Source organism: Amblyomma mixtum, chromosome 2 (genome assembly GCF_055824585.1).
Source record: "Amblyomma mixtum isolate Tamu chromosome 2, ASM5582458v1, whole genome shotgun sequence".
Classification (NCBI taxonomy): domain Eukaryota; kingdom Metazoa; phylum Arthropoda; class Arachnida; order Ixodida; family Ixodidae; genus Amblyomma; species Amblyomma mixtum.
In genome coordinates, this window is record NC_143013.1 from 159,938,006 (window position 1) to 159,960,270 (window position 22,265).

At 49.0% G+C, this 22,265-nt stretch overlaps 1 protein-coding gene across 1 annotated transcript in view; it reads right to left on the minus strand.

Annotated features, from left to right (window-relative positions):
* The window catches only part of LOC149361409 (uncharacterized), a 106,921-nt gene extending 86,150 nt beyond the window's left edge, over positions 1 to 20,771 (minus strand). Inside the window, exon 1 of the mRNA XM_089568070.1 lies at positions 20,750 to 20,771. Coding sequence (XP_089424196.1) covers positions 20,750 to 20,771 — 22 coding nt within the window. The remainder of the gene's footprint in view (positions 1 to 20,749) is intronic.
* Between the last annotated feature and the right edge of the window lie 1,494 nt (positions 20,772 to 22,265).

A 22,265-nucleotide genomic window follows, 5' to 3' on the forward strand; every position in this document is an offset into this window, starting at 1 on the left:
ATTGTTATGTCAGCGTCCAGGAGGGGGTTAGGTTGTCTTTTATAATCTGGTAGTGACTGCGTCTTTCGGGTTGTGCAGAAGTATTTCTGCTGTAGCGTGTTTTTAATATCTTGGTCCGTGCCTCGGTCCATGTTTAAAACTTTGATGATTTCCCTTTGAGTCGTAGCTTTGTTTGATTCCGGATCAAGGAGATGCCGCAGAAGATTCCACGTCTCTCTCATGCCTAGATTGCTATTTGCATTTTCGCAGATATGGTCCCATTGCTGCCTTGTGATTTCTGCGGAGTGGTGTTGAATTTCTTCTGTGAGTGTGAGTATCTTGTTTGTAAGCTTTTCGTTGTATTTTTGTTTAAGCCATCTTTTTTCTAGGCTTTGCCTTGCCTCCCACATGTGTGTAAGCCGGCTGTCACTCGCATTTACGCCTAGGTCATGTACTAGTACTTTAGTGGCATTTCCCATGTCTGATAGGAGGGTTTGTGTCCACTGTTCTAGGTCTGTGATCGGCTCCTGATTTTGGTCGTGGGTCATCCTAAGTTTCTCACAGTCGGCGATCTTGTTTTTTCTGGGTTGGGGTTTGAGCTTGCCAATGGTGATTTTATATGCTATGATATAATGGTCACCTCCCAGATTTTGTCTGGTGTTGCTCCAGCTTAAGTCTGGGAGATTTTTGCCTACCGTGAGGTCCGGGCACGTGGCCCTGCTCACGCTGTTGCCTATCCTGGTAGGATGCATGGGATCCGTGTATTGGGTTAGCCCTCTTTGCTGGATAAAATCAATTAGGGCCGTGCCTTTCTTAGATATAGTTGCGTGTCCCCATTGCACGTGTTGAGCGTTGATGTCGCCCACAATTAGGGTTGGCTTTTGTCCTGCAATTTGTAGGTCTTTCAGTATAGCGGCTTTCGCTGGTCCAGCCTGCGCCCTGCAGTGGCTGTATGCGTTCAGTATGAACAGAGAAGAGGAGTTTGTTTTGCTTGTTAAAATTTCGATTAATATACAGTCGAGCTCTACGTTTTCAATGTCGTGGTTAACCACGGTAAGGTTTCTCTGTACCATCGTAGTGGTTAAAGGTCGTTCTGTGATGTGACATGGCAGAACTGCCCGGTACCCTGGCAGTTTTAGTCGAGATATTCTGGGTTCTTGGATCGCTATTACGTCAGGTTTTTCGGATTGCGATTGAATGTGTAATTGCAGATCTGCTTTTTTGTTGCGCATAGATCTGCAGTTCCACAGCCAAATTGTTATGGTTTTAGGATTGGCCATTGTGCTGGGATAGATAGATTGGCGCCCCTTGAGCTGACGGGGGAAGCCGACGTAAAATTTCCTGTAGAATGGCGTCGATTACGCCGAACTTGTGATTTACATCCTGTATGTGTTGTTCGAGTCTTTGTGATAAATTGTCCACTGTTTGTGTTAAGTTATCGAGTTTCTGACTGTGCTCTTCCGCTTTTTGTTTCAGTTTTTGGACTCTATCCTGCAATGAGGGATTTATAACATCAGCTACTGCTCGTTTTTTGCGAGGTGTTTCTTCCTTGCTTACTGCGCTTACTGGGGTGTCGACTGTTGCGGACACAGTAGTTTCCATTTCTGTAACTTCCTGCATTGCAAGTGGTTTTGGAGGAGGGTCCTTAGATTTGGCGGGTGCTTTTAGTTTACTGTTTTCCTGTTCCAAGCGTTTGATTCGGTCCGTAAGTATTTCAATGTGGTGGAGTGCCTGATCGAGTTTAGGCTGTAATAACTGCAGCTCCGTACCCTTTCCGTGAGAGGCCACTCCCGCCCAGCTCACCTGTTTCGGTCCGGGGCTCTGCGTCCGGCTGCTGGTGCCGCTGTCTCCTCCACTGCGGCTGCTGCTGCGTCCACTGCGGCGGCTGCTGTGTCCGCTGTCTAAGGGCGGGAAGGAGCTCGAGCGGTCCTTCCTTTGGGTGGATGTTGAGCCGTCGCTGTTCCGGGATTTTGATCTTGACTGGTGCTCCGACGTTTTAGTGTGGGGTCGTTGAAATCTTTTCTTGCAGCTGTTATCACCTGTGCGGTGCCCTTCTCCGCAGACAATGCAGACTGGGTCGCAGATTTCTTCCTTGAGGTGCTGGTTGCCGCAGTGCGGGCACCGTTGTTGCGGTGGCTCCGGACATACGTCTCTTCTGTGTCCGACTCTTCTGCAGTTCGTGCGCGTCTCTACTTTTGGAATGAAGGGGTAGACCGGATACAGGACGCCGAAGTATACGATGCTATCTGGCAATTCGTCCGCGTCGAAGTGGAGCAGGAGGGACTTTGATGTTCTTCCCATGGTTCGTGCTTGCACAATTTCAGGGATTCTTTTGCGAAGTTCTGTCATCATTTATTGCTGAGTTTCGCCATCGTAAGCCCGGTAGATGATGCCCTGCAAGGCCTTGTTCGGAGGAGCGATTTACGCCGTCATGATGATGTCTTTGCCTTCCATCTTGATTTGTTTGACTGCGACGTAACGTAGTACGTTTGCCTGCACCGGCGTCGATATGGTGAACACGTTCTTTGTACAGTTCGTTCTGGATTGGCCTTTGTCAGCCTCGGTCGCGGTAATGCCGCTCGCTGATGCGATAGCTTGCCTGATGGATTTCTCGCTGTAGCGCGTGATGTCTACGCCCCCCGTTGGTCTGTTGATCACCTTAGTGACAAATCACCTTAGTGACAAAGGATGGCTTGTATGAATTTCCGGCGATGCCCGTTGTACTATTTAACGCCCCCGCTACTTTTGAGAGAATGATGGACACTATTTTGCATGGACTTGAGTGGAAGGCATGCTTTTGCTGCCTCGACGGCATCATGGTCTTTTCCCCGGAATTTAACACCCACCTCTCCCATTTTAAGCACGTCTTCACCTGCCTCTCTGACGCCGGCTTACAGCTGTACTAAAAAAAATGCCGTTTTGCCGCCCTTCAGTTAACCATCTTAGGCCATGTTGTCTCTAAGCAGGGGGTCAGTCCCAACCCAGCGAAACTCCGTGCTGTGGTTGATTTTCCGAAACCTATCTCCATCAAAGTCCGGCGCAGCTTCTTGGGTTTGTACGCGTATTTCCGTCAGTTTACTCGCAACTTTGTGTCCATCGGTGCGCTTTTGACCCAGCTGCTGCCTGGAAGTACGATTTATCACTGCGGTCTCCAGCGCGACGCATACAACACCTTGCGCCGCCTCCTCACGGCGCCGCCCATTCTGCGCCATTTCTGCGCCATTCTGCGCCCAATCTACAACCATTCTGCGCCATTCTGCGCCGCTCCTAACGAAGTTCTCACAGAGACGCCAGTAGACGCAGCGCTGTCCTCGCCCACCGAAAACCCGGCTTTGACGAATACGTCGTTGCCTATTCTAGCTGCACACTCACAGCAGCAGAACGTAATTACTCTGTAACTGAAAACGTGTGTTTGACGATTGCTTGGGCCCTCGCGAAGTTACGACCGCACAACTATGGGCGCCCTTTTGACGTTGTAACCGACCACCATCGTGCTCTATTGGCTTTGCAACCTGAAAGACCGCTCCGGCCGCATCACTATGTGGGCCCATCGCTTGCAAGAGTATGATATCCGTGTCGTATATCGCACCGGCGGCAACCATCAAGACGCCGGTGCACTGTTCCGCTGCCCCCTTCCAGCCGAGATCGCCAGACTTTCCACCTAAGGCGTTTCTCTGCCCTTCGTTCGCATCAGCGACATGCCTTCAGAGAAGCACATGGATCCATGGATTCCTTCCCTTCTCGACTTTCTCGCCAACCCGACGGCTGCTTCATCGTCACGTGCGCTCCACCGGCAAGTTGGCCATTTTTCGATTCGTGAGAACCTACTTTACGCCGCAACAACAGCTCCGAAGGCCGCAAGTGGCTGCTTGTTCTTTCACGTCACTTACGATCGGAGATATGCGCATATTGTCACGTTGGTAATCAGCGGCTGAGGGTCCACAGCGGGTCAACAGACGTGCGCTTCCAGATCACTTTCACTTTCACACACACACTTCTTCTTCTTCTTGAGAGGCGCTTCCGTCTGCACGAGCGCTGGCGTCATTAGACTCCCTCCTGCGAAGGCCTCGACCCGATGCCGCCACGAACGCAGGGGTGGTCTCGAGAAGAGTTAGTGCGCCCTTTCGTAGTAGGGCTTCAAGCGAAGGCTCGTGAGAGACGACCTCATAATTCAGGGCTCCAAGGCATCGCACAATTCGGTAAGGACCGAAATGGCGGCGCAAGAGCTTTTCACTTAGGCCGCGTCGTCGGATTGGGGACGAAACTCAGACGAGGTCACCCGGGAGGTATTCAACAAGCCGTCTCCGTAGGTTGTAGCGTTGCGCGTCCTGGCCCTGTTGATCTTGAATGCGAAGCCATGCGAGTTGGCGGGCAGCTTCGGCGCGTTGTAAGAAGGATGCAACGTCGTCATTTGGGTGGTCATCGTCATGGGGCAGCATGGCATCGAGTGTTGTCGTCACCTGACGGCCATAAACGAGGCTAAAGGGTGTCATGTTGGTGGTTTCTTGGACGGCTGTATTATACGGGAACGTGACATAGGGCAGGACGTCGTCCCAGGTTTGATGTTCCACGTCCACGTACATGGAAAGCATGTCTGTAAGCGTCTTGTTTAGACGTTCCGTCAGTCCGTTAGTTTGGGGATGATAAGAAGTCGTCCTACAATGACTGGTGTGAGCAAAAACTAGAATATGGTGCAAGAGCTCAGAGGAGAAGGCAGCCGCTCTGTCCGTAATCAAAACTTGTGGAGCTCCATGACGTAAGACGATTTGATGCACAAAAAACTGGGCTACGTCGAGGGCGGTGCTACTCGGAAGGGATACTGTCTCTGCATAACGCGTGAGATAATCAGTGGCTACTATTATCCGCCTTTTCCCTGAGCTTGATGTAGGGAAGGGTCCCAGCAAGTCCATGCCGACTTGTTGAAATGCATGTGAAGGCGGCTCAATGGGCTTGAGGAATCCGGCTGGCTTCACGGACGGGACCTTACGGCGCTGGCAATCCCGGCAAGTGCGGACGTAGTGTGCAACGTCATGACCCAGACGCGGCTAGTAGTACTTCTCTTGAATTCTGGCTTGTGTTCTAGTAATCCCAAGGTGGCCGGAAGCTGGTTCGTCATGGCGGGCATGAAGAATTTCATTGTGTAGGGACACGGGGACGACCAGCAAGTACGGCCTAGTGTTGGCAGCGAAGTTCTTAAAGAGAACACCGTTACGTGTGCAGAGAGACGACAAAGAGCGCCTGAAGGCTTTAGGAACTGTGCTGCTGGCTCCTTCAAGATAACGAATGACGTCGCGAAGAGCGGGGTCGGCGCGTTGATGCTCGGCGAAATCGTTGGTATGGACGGCACTCAGGAATATTTCTTCGTCGTCAGCAGCATCATCCGCAGCTGGTTCCACGCGAGCACGAGATAAACAGTCTGCGTCTGCATGTGTGTGACCGGATTTGTAGATGACGGTGATATCGAATTCTTGAAGTCGAGGGCTCCATCTAGCTAGGCGGCCGGAAGGATCCTTGAGATTGATCAGCCAGCATAGGGCGTGATGATCGGTCACTACTTTGAAGGATCGGCCATAAAGGTATGGTCTGAACTTGGAAACTGCCCACACGATGGCGAGGCACTCTTTTTCAGAGGCAGAATAGTTGGCCTCTATCTTGGAGAGTGCACGGCTGGCATAGGCGATGACACGTTCTTGGTCCCGCTGAACTTGAACAAGGACAGCACCCAAACCAACGTTGCTCGCATCGGTGTGGACCCGTGTGTCAGCAAGCTCATCAAAGTGCGCCAGAGCGGGGGGTGACTGCAGGCGGCGTTGAAGCTCTTGAAACGCCTTCTGCTGCGGAGGTTCCCACTTGAACGGTACATGCGCTTTTGTCAGATCAGTAAGGGGTGAAGCAATTTTAGAGAAATTCTCCACGAAGCGGCGGTAATATGCGCATAGCCCGAGGAAGCGACGAACTTCCTTTTGGTCACGCGGCGGTGGAAAATTGGCAATGGCAGATGTTTTTTCAGGATCCGGAAGAACCCCTTCTTGGTTGACGATATGGCCTAAAAACTAGCTCTTCATAAGCAAAATGGCATTTTTCGGCTTTGAGAGTAAGCCCTGATGATGTTATGGCCTGCAAGACCTCCTCGAGGCGACGAAGGTGCTCCTCGAAAGACGGGGCACAAACGATGACGTCGTCCAGGTAGACCAGACAAGTTTGCCACTTCAAATCCGCAAGGATGGTGTCCATGAGCCTTTGGAAAGTCGCGGGTGCCGAGCAAAGACCAAATGGCATCACCTGAAACTCGTACAACCCGTGTGGAGTGATGAATGCCGCCTTTTCGCGGTCTCTTTCGTCTACCTCAATTTGCCAATATCCAGACTTCAAACCCATGGAAGAAAAATATCTTGTGTTGCATAAGCGATCCAAGGCGTCGTCAATTCTGGGCAGCGGATACACATCCTTTTTAGTGATGTTGTTTAACCGACTGTAGTCAACGTAGAATCGTAAGGTGCCGTCCTTTTTCCTCACAAGCACAACAGGTGCCGCCCACGGGCTCCTAGAAGGGCGAATAACGTCGTTTGCGAGCATTTCTTTTACCTGTGTGGTAATAGCCTCTCGTTCTTTGGTAGACACTCGATAAGGTGACTGCCGGAGTGGCGGAACATTTTCGTCTGTAATAATGCGATGTTTCGCAAGATGCGTCCGCCCGACGCGTGGCGAGGACACGAAGGCACCACGGTAGCGACTGAGCAGTTCCCGTACTTTGTCTCGCTGGTCGGGCGGCAAGGTTGGGTTAATATCGTACTTGACACCAGCAAGTCCGTCGGGCTCAGTTGTTGAAGCAGATGTTAAACTGTGCACAAACCTATTTTCACTAAGAGCGTCAATATACGCCACAGTAGTTCCCTTGTTAAGGTGTTGGTGTTCGTTGCTGAAGTTGGTGAGAAGAACGTTGACCTTGCTATCGTCAAGGAAGACAACAGCCCTGGCGACGGAAATTCCTCTGTCCAGTAGCAACAGCTGCTTGCTTTCGACGACACCCTCAAGTTCCCTTATGTGCTTTGAGCCGACGGTTACCATCACACTGGAACGTGGAGGCACGGTCACGTGTTCGTCCAGAATGTGCAGCGCCGCTGGGAGAACACTATCCACGGATATGGCCTTCTCGGTCGAGAACTTGACGGACTGCGATTGCAGATCAATAACTGCACCGTTCTCGGTCAGAAAGTCCATACCGAGTATGACGTCTCGGGAGCACTCCGCTAACACTACGAACGTCGCCAAGAATGTTTGGCCTTGCACGGTTACCTTCGACGTGCACGTTCCCGTAGGTGTAAATAAATGTCCTCCTGCAGTACGCAACTGTGGGCCATCCAAGCGGTTGTGAACTTTTTTAGTGCCGCGGCGAATTGTCCGCTAAGTACTGAATAATCGGCACCAGTATCCACCAGCGCAGTTACATCGGCGCCGTCAACCAAAATCTCCAAGTCGGCAGTTGGTGGTGTCTTACTTTGGGGATGTCGAGGCGTTCGGTCTCGGCGCGGTGCGTCGAAGGAGTTCGGCATCGAGGAAAGGCGTCGCGGCCATGGAGGGGTGCGTCAGGACATCGGCTAGTTTTGAGGTACGTGGGCTCAAGAATCGTCGGTACGGCTACGGAATTCGGCGTTGGTTGCGAACTGTCTTGCGGCGATGGAGGATCTTGTATACTTTGTCGTTGAGCAGCCGCACCTCCAGAGGCGGCTGCATCTAGTTTCCCCTGCGGGGACTCTGAGACTGGCCTCAGCCCGGGGAACTGTAGCGACGCGGCGATGGAGATCGAGAGAAACGGCGCTGTACGGAGTCCGCTTGCGAGATGTAGTCCGCGATCTCCTGCGGTCGTTCTCCATACATCGGACGATGACAACCGACGGGGAATCCTCGAAGGCCCATCTCCCTGTATGGGCAGCGACGATAAACATGTCCAGCCTCACCGCAGTGGTAGCACAGCGGCTGATTGTCTGGCGCTCTCCAGACATCCGTTCTGCGGCGTCCTAGCCGCTGTGGAGAATTCGGCTGGGGAGGTGGAGTTCGTGCAGCGGCGGAGGCAGGTGTGTCGTAACGTCGGTTCGGCTGCGGTGGAATAAAACGGTGGAATGACGCCAGCGCTCGTGCAGACGGAAGCGCCTCTCTAGGAGAAGAGGAAGTGTGTGTGTGAAAGTGAAAGTCATCTGGAAGCGCACGTCTGTTGACCCGCTGTGGACCCTCAGCCGCTGATTACCAACGTGACATCTGGGGCAGGTGCTGGGTACGTCGTTAATGCACCGTACGCCCCCTTCAAGCCGCAATTCGAGCCCCGTACAAATACCGAAGGTAGACACGCCAGTCCACCAGGGCAGTCGCCGATTACAGGGCTTACCTCCCGAATGGGCTCGGCAGCACTGCAACGATGCCAACGTACACTCACCTACATCGCCTCTTTGTCGTGCAGATGCTGATGTTCGCGCTCGTGCCTTTCTGTCCGCCTGCTGGTGGTGTTGACGCGAGAGGAGCCATCGGCAGCACTCTTCGGCCGGGAACGTCGTCCTCTTGTCCCCGGAACTCCGACCTTCCGTCCTCCATCCCGGCCGGACCGCAGTCAGCTGGCTCACTTGAGTCGGCACAGTGCCTTCTTCGTGCCCCCTTCAGCTGGCCTACCACGGAATACTGCACGGACGCCAACTTTGGTTCCTGCCCGAGTACGGCGCATGCTCCAGTCTACCCGCCCACCCTCCTCCCAACGATAACCAGCATGACTACGTCACCAGAGCGTGCAAGCTACTTAAGGACTGCATCACCGCCCGCGCCGCTTAATGGGCTCGGCAGCACTGCAACGATGCCAACGTACACTCACCTACATCGCCTCTTTGTCGTGCAGGTGAGGTATGATCAATCGCTATTTGCGCGGCGTACGCGTTATGCGGCCTTGCTAGTGCTGCCGAGCCCACAGTGTTGTGTCGCAATTACCTTTGAATGTGTTGGCGTCATACGTCAACTGCTGATCTTGTCGGGTGACGTTGAGGTTAACCCGGGTCCCAACACCCGCGGCGCTGCTCCGCAAGATAACTCTGACATAATGGAGGCTTTGCAAGAACTGCGATCTGGCCAGGCATCTTTGTTGTCAGAAATGAAAACAATTCGTTGCACGTTAACTGAAAACGACAAAGCGCTGGGGGAAATAAAAACCAGACTAGCAAAGATTGAAGATGATTGCGCAACATTTGCCGCAATAAAAACCGATATCAGCGATGTTAGGGAACTTGCGGAGCACAATGCCGGTGAAATATCAAACATTATGTCTAAGCTGGTTGATTACGAAGACAGGGCGCGCCGCTCGAATTTATTATTTTTTGGATTAAAAGACACTAACCCTGAAACATGGGCTGAATCTGAAAACTTGATCACGACGGTATGCAAAGAAAAACTAGATATAACAATCAGCCCCACAGACATTGAAAGATGTCACAGATTAGGAAAATTTGATGCCAACAAAAACAGACCAATCATTGTTAACTTTGCTCACTACAAAACAAAAGAGAAAATTCTTTCCTCTGCTAGCAAACTAAAGAACAGTTCCTACAGTATTTCGGAAGATTACTCGAAAACTACCCTCTCTGCCAGGAAACAGCTACTTGCATTTGGTAAATCACAAAGTGAAAAATACAAACTCCGCTACAATAAGTTAATCATCGGCAGCACTACCTACATTTATGACCATATTTCAAACGAAGTTGTTCCCCGCACCCCATAGCTACTACGTAATCCTCCGGAAAAGCCTAAGCTCCGCCCTTTGTCCATTCTTTACACTAATATTCGCAGCCTTGTACCGAAGTTAGATTCCCTCTCAAGTCTTATACACACTACGGAGATCAACATAATTGTACTAACCGAAACATGGCTAAATTCAACAGTAGCTGACTCCGAAGTAACTTCCATGTTTCCTGATTTCAATATCTTTAGACGCGACAGAATTAATAGGCGAGGAGGAGGTGTACTAATAGGTGTTCATCATTCTTATCCTTGTTCCGAGATTAAACTTGATTCCCCTCTCGAACTCCTTTTCATTAAGTGTCATGCCTCGTTCCCTCCTGTTATCATTGGTGTTTGCTATCGGCCCCCTGATCTAACTGATTCCTTTGTTGCCCACTTACACGAAGCACTCCGCGTGATAACTACGTCCTATCAGCACATACCCATTCTTTTTTATGGTGACTTCAATTTTCCTGACATTACCTGGTCCGATCTTCCCACCATTACATCAAAAAATAACATTGTAAGTGACTTTGTTAACACGTGCCTAACCTTTGGCTTGTCTCAAGTCGTATCTGAACCTACTAGGCAAACTGATCATTCCTCCAACATTCTCGATCTCATTCTCACTTCCCACCCTGATAAAGTTTCTACGCCACTTCATTTACCCGGACTTAGTGACCACTCCATTATACTAAGCACATTTTCATTCCAAGTCCCAAGTTTGAAGAAAACCAAAAAAACACTTACATTATACGACAAAGGTAATTACGCTGCCATGAACACAGAACTAACCGATTTTGGGGCGTGGTTCGTCCATGACTTTTCAAGCCGGTCAGTAGAAACTAACTGGTCCCTTTTCACACACAAAATGCATCAACTAATAGATAAGCACATCCGTACTATCACGATCACAGAAAAATCATCGTCACCGTGGTTTAACAACGATCTGAAGCGCCTTAATAACAAGAAGAAACGGCTTTTCCGTACAGCCAGACGTGTGAACACTGACTGCTCATGGAAAAAGTACCATTGTGCTGAAAAAACATTCCAATCTCTGGTAAACCAAACTAAACGTTCCTTTTTTTCATCAGTATTACCTTCTATGCTTCTCACTAATCCTAACAAGTTTTGGAAATCCATTAATCCTTCACGCAACACACCTATTACTTTACATGATGAGGACCATAATCTCATTCCGGAACATGATGTCTGTCGCGTTCTAAATTCTTTTTTCTGTTCAGTTTTTACTAACGAACCGGACGGCGAGTTACCGCACTTCCCTGTCTTCGATCATCCAGCTATGCCAGACATTTTGTTCGATAGCAATGGTATTATGAAACTAATTGAATCATTGAAAGTGTCATCGTCATCTGGCATTGATGGCTTGAACTCTAAAGTGCTAAAAAATACTAAAAACGTGGTTAGTGTCATTTTGTGCCATCTTTTTCAACAGTCATTATCATCAGGCGTGCTTCCGCAAGACTGGAAAATCGGTAAGATCGTTCCAGTCCCCAAGAAAGGTTCATCGTTTTCATGTAAAAACTACCGCCCTATTTCTCTTACGAGCATCTGTTCAAAACTAATGGAACATATTATTTATTCTCACATCGTTAAATTTTTAGTTTCGCTCAAGTTTTTTCATCCTAACCAACACGGCTTTCTAAAAGGACTTTCCTGTGACACCCAACTAGCCCTTTTTGTTAATGATCTTAGCTCTCATCTTGACCTAAACATTCCCGTTGACACGCTCTTCCTTGACTTTGAAAAAGCTTTTGATAAGGTACCCCACAAAAGATTACTACTAAAACTTTCACGTCTTAACCTTACCCCCTTGGTGTTAAAATGGCTACAAAATTTTTTGACCAACAGAGAGCAATTTGTCTACGCCAACAAATCATCGTCACCTCTTTCCCCCGTTACTTCAGGTGTACCACAAGGCACAGTGCTTGGACCCTTGCTTTTTCTAATCTACATTAACGATCTTCCCTCTAACGTCAACTCAAACATCCGATTATTTGCCGACGACTGTGTAATCTACCGCCCTATTACCAGCAGAACTGACTCTGACACCCTCCAAACTGATCTAACCCAAATCGAAACTTGGTGCAAGCATTGGCTAATGTCCCTTAATATTACTAAAACATGCATGCTTTCTTTTCATCGCAGGCAATCCCATATTCCCTCAAAATATGTTCTTTTCGGTTCTGAAGTATCATCTGTTCTTTCCTGTAAGTATCTTGGCATCACCTTAACTCATACCCTAACATGGTCTTCGCATATCACAAACATCGCTAATGACGCTAACCGCACCCTTGGCTTCCTACGTCGAAATCTTCGTTTTACTACCCCTTCTATCAAATTATTAGCTTATAAAACATTCGTCCGACCTAAACTAGAATTCGCGTCAGCAGTATGGGATCCTCATCAATCTAACCTTTCTATAATCCTTGAAAAAGTTCAAAACCGCGCTATCCGTTTTATTTATTGTGACTACTCTTACTATACTAGCGTGTCCTCTTTAAAATCCAGAGCATCCTTGCCTAACCTTGAAACTAGAAGAAAAATAACTCGACTATGCCTATTCCACAAGTTCTATCATTCACCTTTAGGATCATCTATCATATCAACAGCTCATCGTCCTTCTAGCCGCAACAACCACATCAAGACCGTATACCCACCCGCTGCAAGAACAACATCTCATTTCCGTTCTTTTTTTGTCATATCATCTCGGGACTGGAACGATCTGCCGCCGGAAGCCGTACTCATCGTCAACTGCATCGACTTCAAAAAAAAGATTGAGGCCATCCTTATGTAATCAGCAATCTTTATGTATCCTGTAATCTTTATGTATCCTGTAATCTTTATGTATCCTGATCTTTATGTACTCTGTAATTTTTATATAATCTGCATGTAATCCGCCCATCCCTCATGTAATGCCCCACAACCGGGGCCTTTGAGGTAATAAATAAATAAATAAATAAATAAATAAATAAATAAATAAATAAATAAATAAATAAATAAATTTGGACTGCTCCCTGTTTCCCATTGTTCACGGAGGGCAGGTCCTACAACGATGAATCCTCCAGCTACATTGTCGCCGGTACTGCTCCACCACCAGCGAGAGCCACCCCATTTTCGCGGTCAACCACACGAGGACGCCGAAGACTGGCTAGACCAGTATGACCGAGTGGCCATCTACAATGGTTGGGGCGCTGACTGCAAGATGCGGCATGTTTATTTCGCCCTTGAAGACTACGCGAGGACCTGGTTTCTGAACAATGAATCTGGCCTTGGAACGTGGGATACGTTCAAGACAGAGTTCCTCCAAACCTTCAAGGACAGCACGTCGCGCAGGGAGAATGCCGACCTGCTTTTAAAAGCCAGACATCAACTCCCCAGCGAGAGTGTGACGGTGTATGCTGAGGAAATGAAGAGGCTGTGCCGGCGTGCCGACCCAAACATGTCGGAGGAGAGGAAGGTGAGCTTCCTTATGAAAGGCGTCAAGGAGCAGGTGTTCGCCGGCCTGGTTCGAAGTTCTCCAGTCACGGTAGCTGACTTCGTAAAGGAGGCGAACACCATCGAAAAGTCTTTGGACATGAGGGCCCGACAGTACGACCGTACAACAGCGTCGATGCTCACGGCCACTGTGGAGGGCGCCACGGTGAAGTCGGCAGACTCCTTACGTGAGATGATGCGATGTATTGTGAGGGAGGAACTGGCAAATCACTTTCCGGACAAGGAAAAACCCCCGCCTAGCACTCTTGCTGACGTTGTCCGTGAGGAGGTCCAGCAAGCTCTAGGCACTTGTACACCAATACCTGTTGCCGGCCCTGTGCAGCCTCAGCCACCGAATCTCAGCTATGCCGCCGTCACACGCCGTTTTATTCCACCGCAGCCGTGGCCTCGTGGTAGAGCACCCGCTTCGCCTTCGGGAGGTGGTGGGTTCGACTCCCGCCACCGGCCGGTTACCCACCTGTTTTCTCAAAATGCGTACAAGCTATGCCCCGGCCTGGCGCTCGGCTTCCTAGGGCTGCATTGCTTGGGAAAGGAGCCTGCGCCTTCAAATCCCGTCACTGTGGGCAAAGAGTCGTGCGGACTTAATTGACAAGGTCAAAGCGAAAGAAGAGTCGTGTGGACAAAGCGAAACGGATGAAGTAAACTTGTTATGAGAGGCGCTTCCGTCTGCACGAGCGCTGGCGTCAATATTTTCATGCTACCTGCACAGCGGTCAAGCGGGTGTCTTCAGGACCAATACCCGCACACGATGCGCTACTACTGGCGTGGAATGTGCACCTTCACCATGAAGTACGTACGCTCATGCATTCCCTACCAACGTCGCAAGACACCTCCCCTTCGTTCTGCAACAGAGCTGCAGCCGTTACCATGCCCTAAACGCCCATTTGGCCGTGTTGGCATTTATTTATACAGTCCGCTTCCATACACTGCAGCCGGCAACCGTTGGACTATTGAGGCGGTGGATCACCTGACACAATATGTCGAAACTGCTGCCCTTCCGGCTGCCACAGCGACGGACGTCGCCTCCTTCATTTTGCACCGATTCATCCTACGTCGCGGTGCACCTCCTGAACTGCTCACTGACCGAGGCCGCGTGTTCTTAGATCTTCTCAAAGAGTGCAGCACGATTCACCGAACCACCACCGTCTGTCATCGGCAGACCAATGGCCTCGCTGAACGATTTCACCGCACTCTCGGAGAGATGGCGTCCAAGTACCTCGCTTCTGACCACACGAATTGGGATCTCTTCTTCCGTACGTAACTAATGCGTACTATACCGCTACGCAGTCCACCACCGACTTCTCTCTTTTCTTCCTACTTTACGGCCGCTAACCCTCTGCTACTATCGACACAATGCTCCTTACCACCGTATATCCGTATATCGGCCTGTTTCCGAAGCCGCGCAACACACCGAAGCCTACAGCCAAGTCGCCTGCTCACTCACCACTGACACCCCATATCGCCAGCGCTGCCCTCTCGACCAAAACCACACCTCACCGAGCTATTCTTATGTAGCACTTGTGTGGCTCTGGAACCCTTCAGGAACTTCCGGTCTCTCCTAAAAACTTCTAACCAAGTACCAAGGTCTCTACGGTGTACTGGAGCACGCCTCTCCCGTTAATTATGTCGTGGAACCCCTCACGTTGTCTCGTGGTCTGCACCGCCACGGACGGGAGACCGTTCATATCCAGCGCCTCAAGCCATGCTACGACCCCGCTGTCTTGCTATCACACTAAGTCGCCAGGACGGCTCGTCTTGTCCCTGGGTCGATTGTAAGGATAAAGAAGAAGATGCGTCCGATGATGGCACGTGGTTTGTGCCATTAGGAACGATCGGTTGAGTTTCGGGTGGTTGGTTGAGGTTTTTTTCTCTCTGAGCCTTTTCCCTTATCGTTTTGTGGGAATCAAGCACACGGTGAGGCCGTAAGCCCGGGGTATGTCTGCCCAGTCTCCCGGCCAGGGGAGCTCCTCCTGGTCGGCATCCCTTTCCCCTGAAGTCTTGCCCTTGGAGGATTTTTTGCACAGTGGCGTCGGCAGCATCCCGGTTGCGCTGGTGAGGTCCGCCATTTTGGACGCGGCGGTATTCTCTGCAGATCCTCAGACCTCGCCTGCGTCAGAGATCTCCTAGCTACCTCGTCTTTTGCATCTCTCCTGGTAAGCTCTTTTATCCCACCACATCTGGCTTGTACGAAGGGCATTGTCCGAGGCGTCGGCTCTTCGCTGTCTCCAGTTGAGACCCTTGATCTGCTGTCCGCCGCAGGTGTCGTTACTGTGCACCGCTGTAACAGAGATAATCGCAACATGCGGGTGCCCACAAAGTCGGTGATTGCCACCTTTGCCGGCACGTCTTGCCCCAGTGAAATAAAGGCCTGGCCTCTAATTTTTCGGGTTGACCAGTTGTCGTCTGGGCCTCTGCAGTGCATCAACTGCTGACGCTACGGCCATAGCGCCAGCAGTTGCAAATCCACCTTGCGTTGTTGTTCCTGTGGAGAGAGTCATGACACGAGCACTTGCTCTGAGCAGAATGAGAAGTGCTGTCTTTGCTGTGGCGCCCACGCTGCTAATTCCTCCAACTGCCCCTCTCGTGCGCAGGAGATTCGGATCTTGGAGCTTATAGACCAGAATACGGCGGGTAAATTGAAATCCACCATTTTGAGAGAGCTGTGGCGCCATCTATGGGGCGCGCGGCAAAACGGCGGCACTGGACTGCCACGCGAGGCGGCCGCGGGTATGGGTATCGTTCGCGCTCTTACGTTTCATAGAAGATTTTGTGACGGGTTCCTAGAACAATCATATAAGGTGAATTTCAGCCTCATGCCAAGGTCGCTCTGCACATCTGGCGATGGCGGAGGCAAACCCTGTGTCCACAATTGCAGCGGACATGAATTGATGTCATGTCCATGGCTTGTGCAGTCTCACTGTCGTTTTGCTCTTGTGGGCTGTGCTCTGCGGCCTTCTTGTGTCGCCTCTTAACACGGTAACTTGCCTGCCTCAACAGCTTCCGCCTTCCCTCGACAACCTGTGTTGACAATATAAAAGGTTACACAATTTTCTTATCTCAAATCTCACTCAGAACAGCAGGACATAATTTAGATGTACACAGAAGACGGAAACAAGCAATATTTACATTTACACAAATAAGGATGCAATAATTTATTGGAATCCTTCTCATATATAGTTTGGCTTTTTTGTTTATTTCTTATGTAACAAGTCAACTTAAAAGCATTAAAATACTGACACTTCTACCTGCAGTTACACTGAACACAATAACAGAAATGAGATAATGACAACAGTGAGACACAACTTCCTTCTAGCACCCAGCGCTGCGTCTAATGGTGGCTATGTTCCGTTTGTCTGTCCCTTGTCCCACTGGGCATTTAAGCAATTTCCAGATCAAAGGTATAATTTGCTTATGAAGCCTTATTTAGAATACATTTTAATCAAATGGCAGCCTCCCCACATTAAGGCAACTTTACAGTTGAAACAAATGACTCTAATTTGAAAATGACAAAAAAAGTCTGAGACTCTTTCTTTGAAACAGAAATATCCGTTCACATTAGCTCATATCTATTATGTTTAGAGCATTCAGCCAATTTTGTGCTCTAATTAGCAATATCGATTTCCACACTTCTGCATCGGCTGTTTTCTATACAACATAATTAGCTCCCTTTCAGAATTACCACACTGGCGGTTCTTTCATGCAGCATAACCATTTGAAAGTTCTCTACGTTTGGAAAACACTTCTCTGATGTAACATTATTAGGTGACTCCTCTGTACAGTGCACCAACGCATCTACTTTCACCACATAGCAAAACCTCGCTGTTCCTTTCAAAACCACTTATTATCAACGTGTGTACGTGTCATTCTTTGTGCAGCGAATAATGTAAATGGAGCTCTGGCAAGCTCTACATTTGTAGGCTATCTGAGTATTGTAGCAACTAGCAAAGGCACTAACCTTATAGAAATAACTTAGCCTGAGTCATCACTCCGACCATTATTATGTTAAACGATAGAAAAACCATGTTGAGCAGCAGGATTCCTTATCCCACAAATCAAATTTGTTCAAGCGAGCATCGCCGCGCCGCGCTACGTACAGTGCAGGCCGGCGCCGCTCAGTGCGCACGCAGCAAGGTGGTGTAAACTGAACGTAGCGTTTACCTTCTTAGCGTAGCCGAGGTGAAGCATAGGCACAGGGTTCAGCTCCGTTGGCCGCTGGTCGATAAATTGGTCCGAGCAGACCTGCATATGCGATTACGCAGTTACCAGGTGCCGCGACATCGTAAGCATAGCGCAGTGGCTGCGGCAACGAGGCAGTCGCACCGGCATTTTAACGAAAATCAACTTACTCTTGCATTTGCGCTGGGAACATAGTCCTTTCTATGAACCGCAGTAATCCACTTGTGGCGGAGCTCGGCATTTTTTTATGCCCGGCGGAAAGCGATGCAGGCTGAATATGCCACAGCGGCACAACTCGCGACGTACGCCGTGCTCGTCGCATACGGTGGTCAGCAGCCTGCTTCTTTTCCGTTGGTTATTCGCACATCCATAAAAGGCGCAGTGAAGCCCTGATGAAGCTTTGTACTTCGTTGCGGCAGGAATAGACATATTGGCTCATCGAAAAGCACCGCAGACACACACACCCACGTACACGCGAACGCTGCGCGAACGTGTTTTGGCAGTCCAGCAAAGATGGCGGCCGGTCGCTGGGTTCCGGAGTATGCGCATGGCTCGTCCGGTTCGAGAGTATCGTATTCTGGTCTATAGACAAGAAACGGTGTTCGCGCCGAGAAGCTGCACTAGATATTAAGGAACGGGCGTACGGGTATGCAGGGGTGACCGCTCATCAGGGAATGATATTAGATTCGTCGCTGACTCAGGCAATTGTGTCTGCTGTGGAGGCGTCCATGAGAAAAACGGTAGAGAGAATTGCTGCAAGTGTTTCGGAATGCCTCATCAACGTCCTCACTTCCCAGCTTACTAATGCTGTGCAGGCCAGTTTGGCTTCTCTATCGAATGTAATTACCCCTCCTCTTGTCCGTTCTTCACTATCTGCGACATCTCAGTCCCAGGAACAAACTTCTGCCCCCAACACTGTACTTACTTCGGGTACTTCCAGTGACGCTGGAATTATCTCTGATTCCGAGATGATGGCGCCTGATGTGCGGGTCCTAAAGCGCAGCGGGTCCCCAATATCTCCTTCATCTACTTCTCCTCGTTCACAATCCAAATCAAAGAAGCAGCAGCTTGGCACTATGCCGAAGGATATCATTTTAGAGCAGGCAGCTGCTGCTGCTCTGGTCTCGAAACCATAGCGTCGTTGCGTGTTTTACAGTGGAACTGTCGCTCTATTCTTACAGCTTCAACAGAATTGCACTGTACTTCTTCCCAGCTTAATCCGGATGTCATAATTCTTCAAGAAACGTGGCTTTCAGCTGACAGACATTTTCACTTTAAAAATTATCGTTAATTTCGTCTAGATCGCCAGTCACGAGGAGAAGGTTTGCTAACGTTAGTTTCTTTAAGATATGTCACAAGGCTAAGGTATATTTTCAGCTAATGTCCCCTGACTGTCAGATTTTAGCATTAGACTTTGTTCTTCCCGGGTGCTCCCCATTTTCCTTAGTAAATGTTTTTCTTCCCCTATGGAGTCCAGGATAAGAGACCGCTAGATTCGCTTCTTGCTAGCTGTGGAAACCCAATTCTCATGGCTGGTGATTTCAGTTCCCGCCATGTGTATTGGGGCTACCGCAGAAATCTCTGTGGGAAGCGCCTTTTGGGACTGGGTTTCTGATAACAGCCTTATGTGTTCAAATTCTGGATCGGCCACTTACCTTTGCGCTCAGTCTAAATCCGTTTTACATCTATCATTAACCAGTCCTGGAATTGGCATAATGAATTGGTCGACTGTTGATTGCGGCTCCTCAAGTGACCATATACCTGTTCGTTTTGATATCATATGTCGTGTAACAACTACGGATCGTCCGCTGCGGACGTATGTAAATTATGACAAATTTCAGACAATGTTGCGCTCTGCCCTCGCGTCAGTTTCTAATATCGCCAAGGACCACAAGTCAACAAGCATATGCCTGCCTTTAGAGAAATGCCGGAAAAAAGTGGGAGTTCCTGCGGCGGCCGTCAAAAGGGAATTCCTTTAATCATTGGTGGAACGCGGACTGTACGATGGATTACAGGCGGAGGGAGGCAGCATGGAAAAAGTTTCTTTATAACCAATGCCCAAATAACTGGAAAGAATGTAAATTCATAGCAGCCACCTGTAAACGCACAGTTTCTCGTTCGAAAGAGAAATATCACTCTGAACATTTTGATTATCTCTCAAAGTCGGGCAACCGACGGGCATTATTTGGCTTTTTACGGTCCAGAAAACAGGTCATGCCTTCTTTTGATTTACAGTCACTGGTTATGTCACCTTAGGAAGCTGTCGAGGCGGTTAAATCAATTGCCGCGGGCCTGCATAAGCTTTTCTCGTCTCTATTTCCTTTACGTCCCATGTTGTTTGCGCCAAGGACTCCAAATAATTATTTCGCTAAAGTTACTCTTTCGGAGCTTTCTCAAGTTGGTTAGAGATTACCAGCTTCTGCTCCCGGTCCTGATGGTGTCACTTCAAAGATGCTCAAGATTCTATTTGAGGCGTCTCCGGGCTCTTTGTTACACCTGGTCAACTATTCTATCAAACAATCTTGGAGCCCTTCTGAGTGGAAGCTGGCGAAGGTGATCCCTTTACTTAAAAACCAGGTTGGTGGCTCTGAATTGTCAAATATTAGGCCTATTTCGCTAACATGAGACGTGGTAAAATTAATAGAAAGGGTGTTTCTTATGCGGGTTTCTGCCTTCGTGGACCGCAGAACTACTCTCAGCCCGTGTCAACACGGCTTCCGGCCGCGATGTTCGATATGGAATGCACATGTAGATCTTGAGAGTCGTACTCTTCTTGCTAGTCGTCAACGTCTCTAAGCTGCTTTGGTTACGCTCGACGTCTCTAAAGCTTACGACAATGTAGAGCATCCCATCCTAACACACAGGTTACAGTACCTCCAGTTTCCAGAATATTTAGTTGCTTGGATATCTGCATTTCTCTATAAGAGGGAATTCTCCTGCGTCCATAATGGGGTGCAATCCGAGAGGTACAAACAGACGAGAGGTGTTCCGCAAGGAGCTGTCCTTTCGCCTGTGCTGTTCAATATTCTTCTGAGCTCCAATCCTCTCCACCACCATGTTCGCACTTACTTCTTTGCAGACGACATTGCATTTTTTGCTGCTGCGCCTGATATACATTCCCTCTATGATCAATTGCAATCATATTTGAGTTCTGTTGAGCAGTGGTTGAGCATTTACACCTCAAATTAAATGTTAACAAGTGTGCCGTTCTTGTTTTTCCTCTACAGGATCCTGTTGTGGTCTCTCTTTCATGCAAATTTCAACCAATTCCTCAAGTTCAATCCCTAAAATACCTAGGCGTCATTTATGACGACAAACTCACCTGGCGGCCTCACATTGACCATGGTGCTGAGAAAGGGACTCGTGCCGCAGGCATGTTACGGAGGTTATGCGGTCACAGGTACGGTATGCGCAGGGATATGCTCCTAATGATTTACGTATTGTATGTCAGGCCAATTTTAGAATTTGGCTCTGTGTTGTTTTCAGGCTCGGCTTCATACAAACTTTGTCCTCTCATCCTTTTGGAGAGAGAGGTGCTTCGGATGTGCCTTGGCGTCCCCAAATTCGTGGCTACCAATGTGCTGTACCTTGAGGACCGCATTCGCCCTCTGTTATCCCGATTTCATTTTCTAACTATGCAGACTTTCCTCAAAATTTTGAATCCCATTTTCACCGTTCGCAAAGCCTTTTCTGTTGCCTACCGACCTCCTTTTTTGGTGTCCACTGGCCTCCTTTTCATACCCCACAGGTTGTGTTCGTGCAAAGGCTGCTTGAGCCTTTAAACATGCAGATTTACAACATCCTTCCAGCACTAAGCAGTGGGTCCTCTGTCCACATTGTTTTCGACAACATTTTTCCTCAAAACGCGAAACTTTTACCACTCCGTATTATAAATGGACTATTAGAAGATCATTTAATGTCCCTACCTACAAAAATTGCAATAGCAACCGACACCTCTCAGTGCAACGAAAAGGCAGAAGTGGGACTTTTCTGTCCGAGTTTAGACTGGTTCTTTTAGCTGCGCCTTACGGATTCAACCCCTATTTTCCAAGCTGAGTTTCTGGCAGTAGTTCTTGCTCTGCGCAAGCTTGATCCTTCTATTTCTGCAGTGGCAGTCATTACCGATTCTTTATCCTTGTGTTCGTCCCTCGCATCGCATGTTGACTTTCACACTTTAAGCACTTCTTTATCGCTACTTCCTTCGCATATGAGCCTTGTCCACTTGATATCGGTACCCGGCCACAGCAGCGTGACTGTAAATGAGATCGCGGATTACCTCGCAAAGGCTTCCCTAGGCGGCACCGTGTTGCCCATCATCCCGGCTACAGCGTATATCACAGCATCTAGGTTCCGGCGACGAGCGTTATTAAGCGCGCAAGACACAGCGATTTTAACATGGGCGGAATATGAGCATCTGAAATATTCCTGGAGCAGGAAAATTTCTCAATCTCGGCAGCTAGAAGTATCTATGACGAGGTTGCGCTGCCGCATCCCCCCTCTAAATTTCTATCTGCAGAGATCTGGTTTGGCGTTATCTCCCCTGTGTGCATTTTGCCGTGAGCCTGAATCTATCGATCATTTTTGGCTCCATTGTCGTCGTTTCACCTCTTTCAGAAGAAGACTGCTGGAGTTGCCCTTACAGGAACTTGGCCTTAGTTTGAGCAGCCCACACTTGCTATCATTTGGTGCCACCACACTTGGGTCCAGCCACAAGTCTGTTTGTGACGCTGTTCAAAATTTCTTTCTGGAATCTCATCGACTGCCTTGCTAAAGCATTCTGTATTTTCTTTTTTATGCTTCATTATTTTTCTAATTAATCTCTCTCTTTTTTCTCTCTC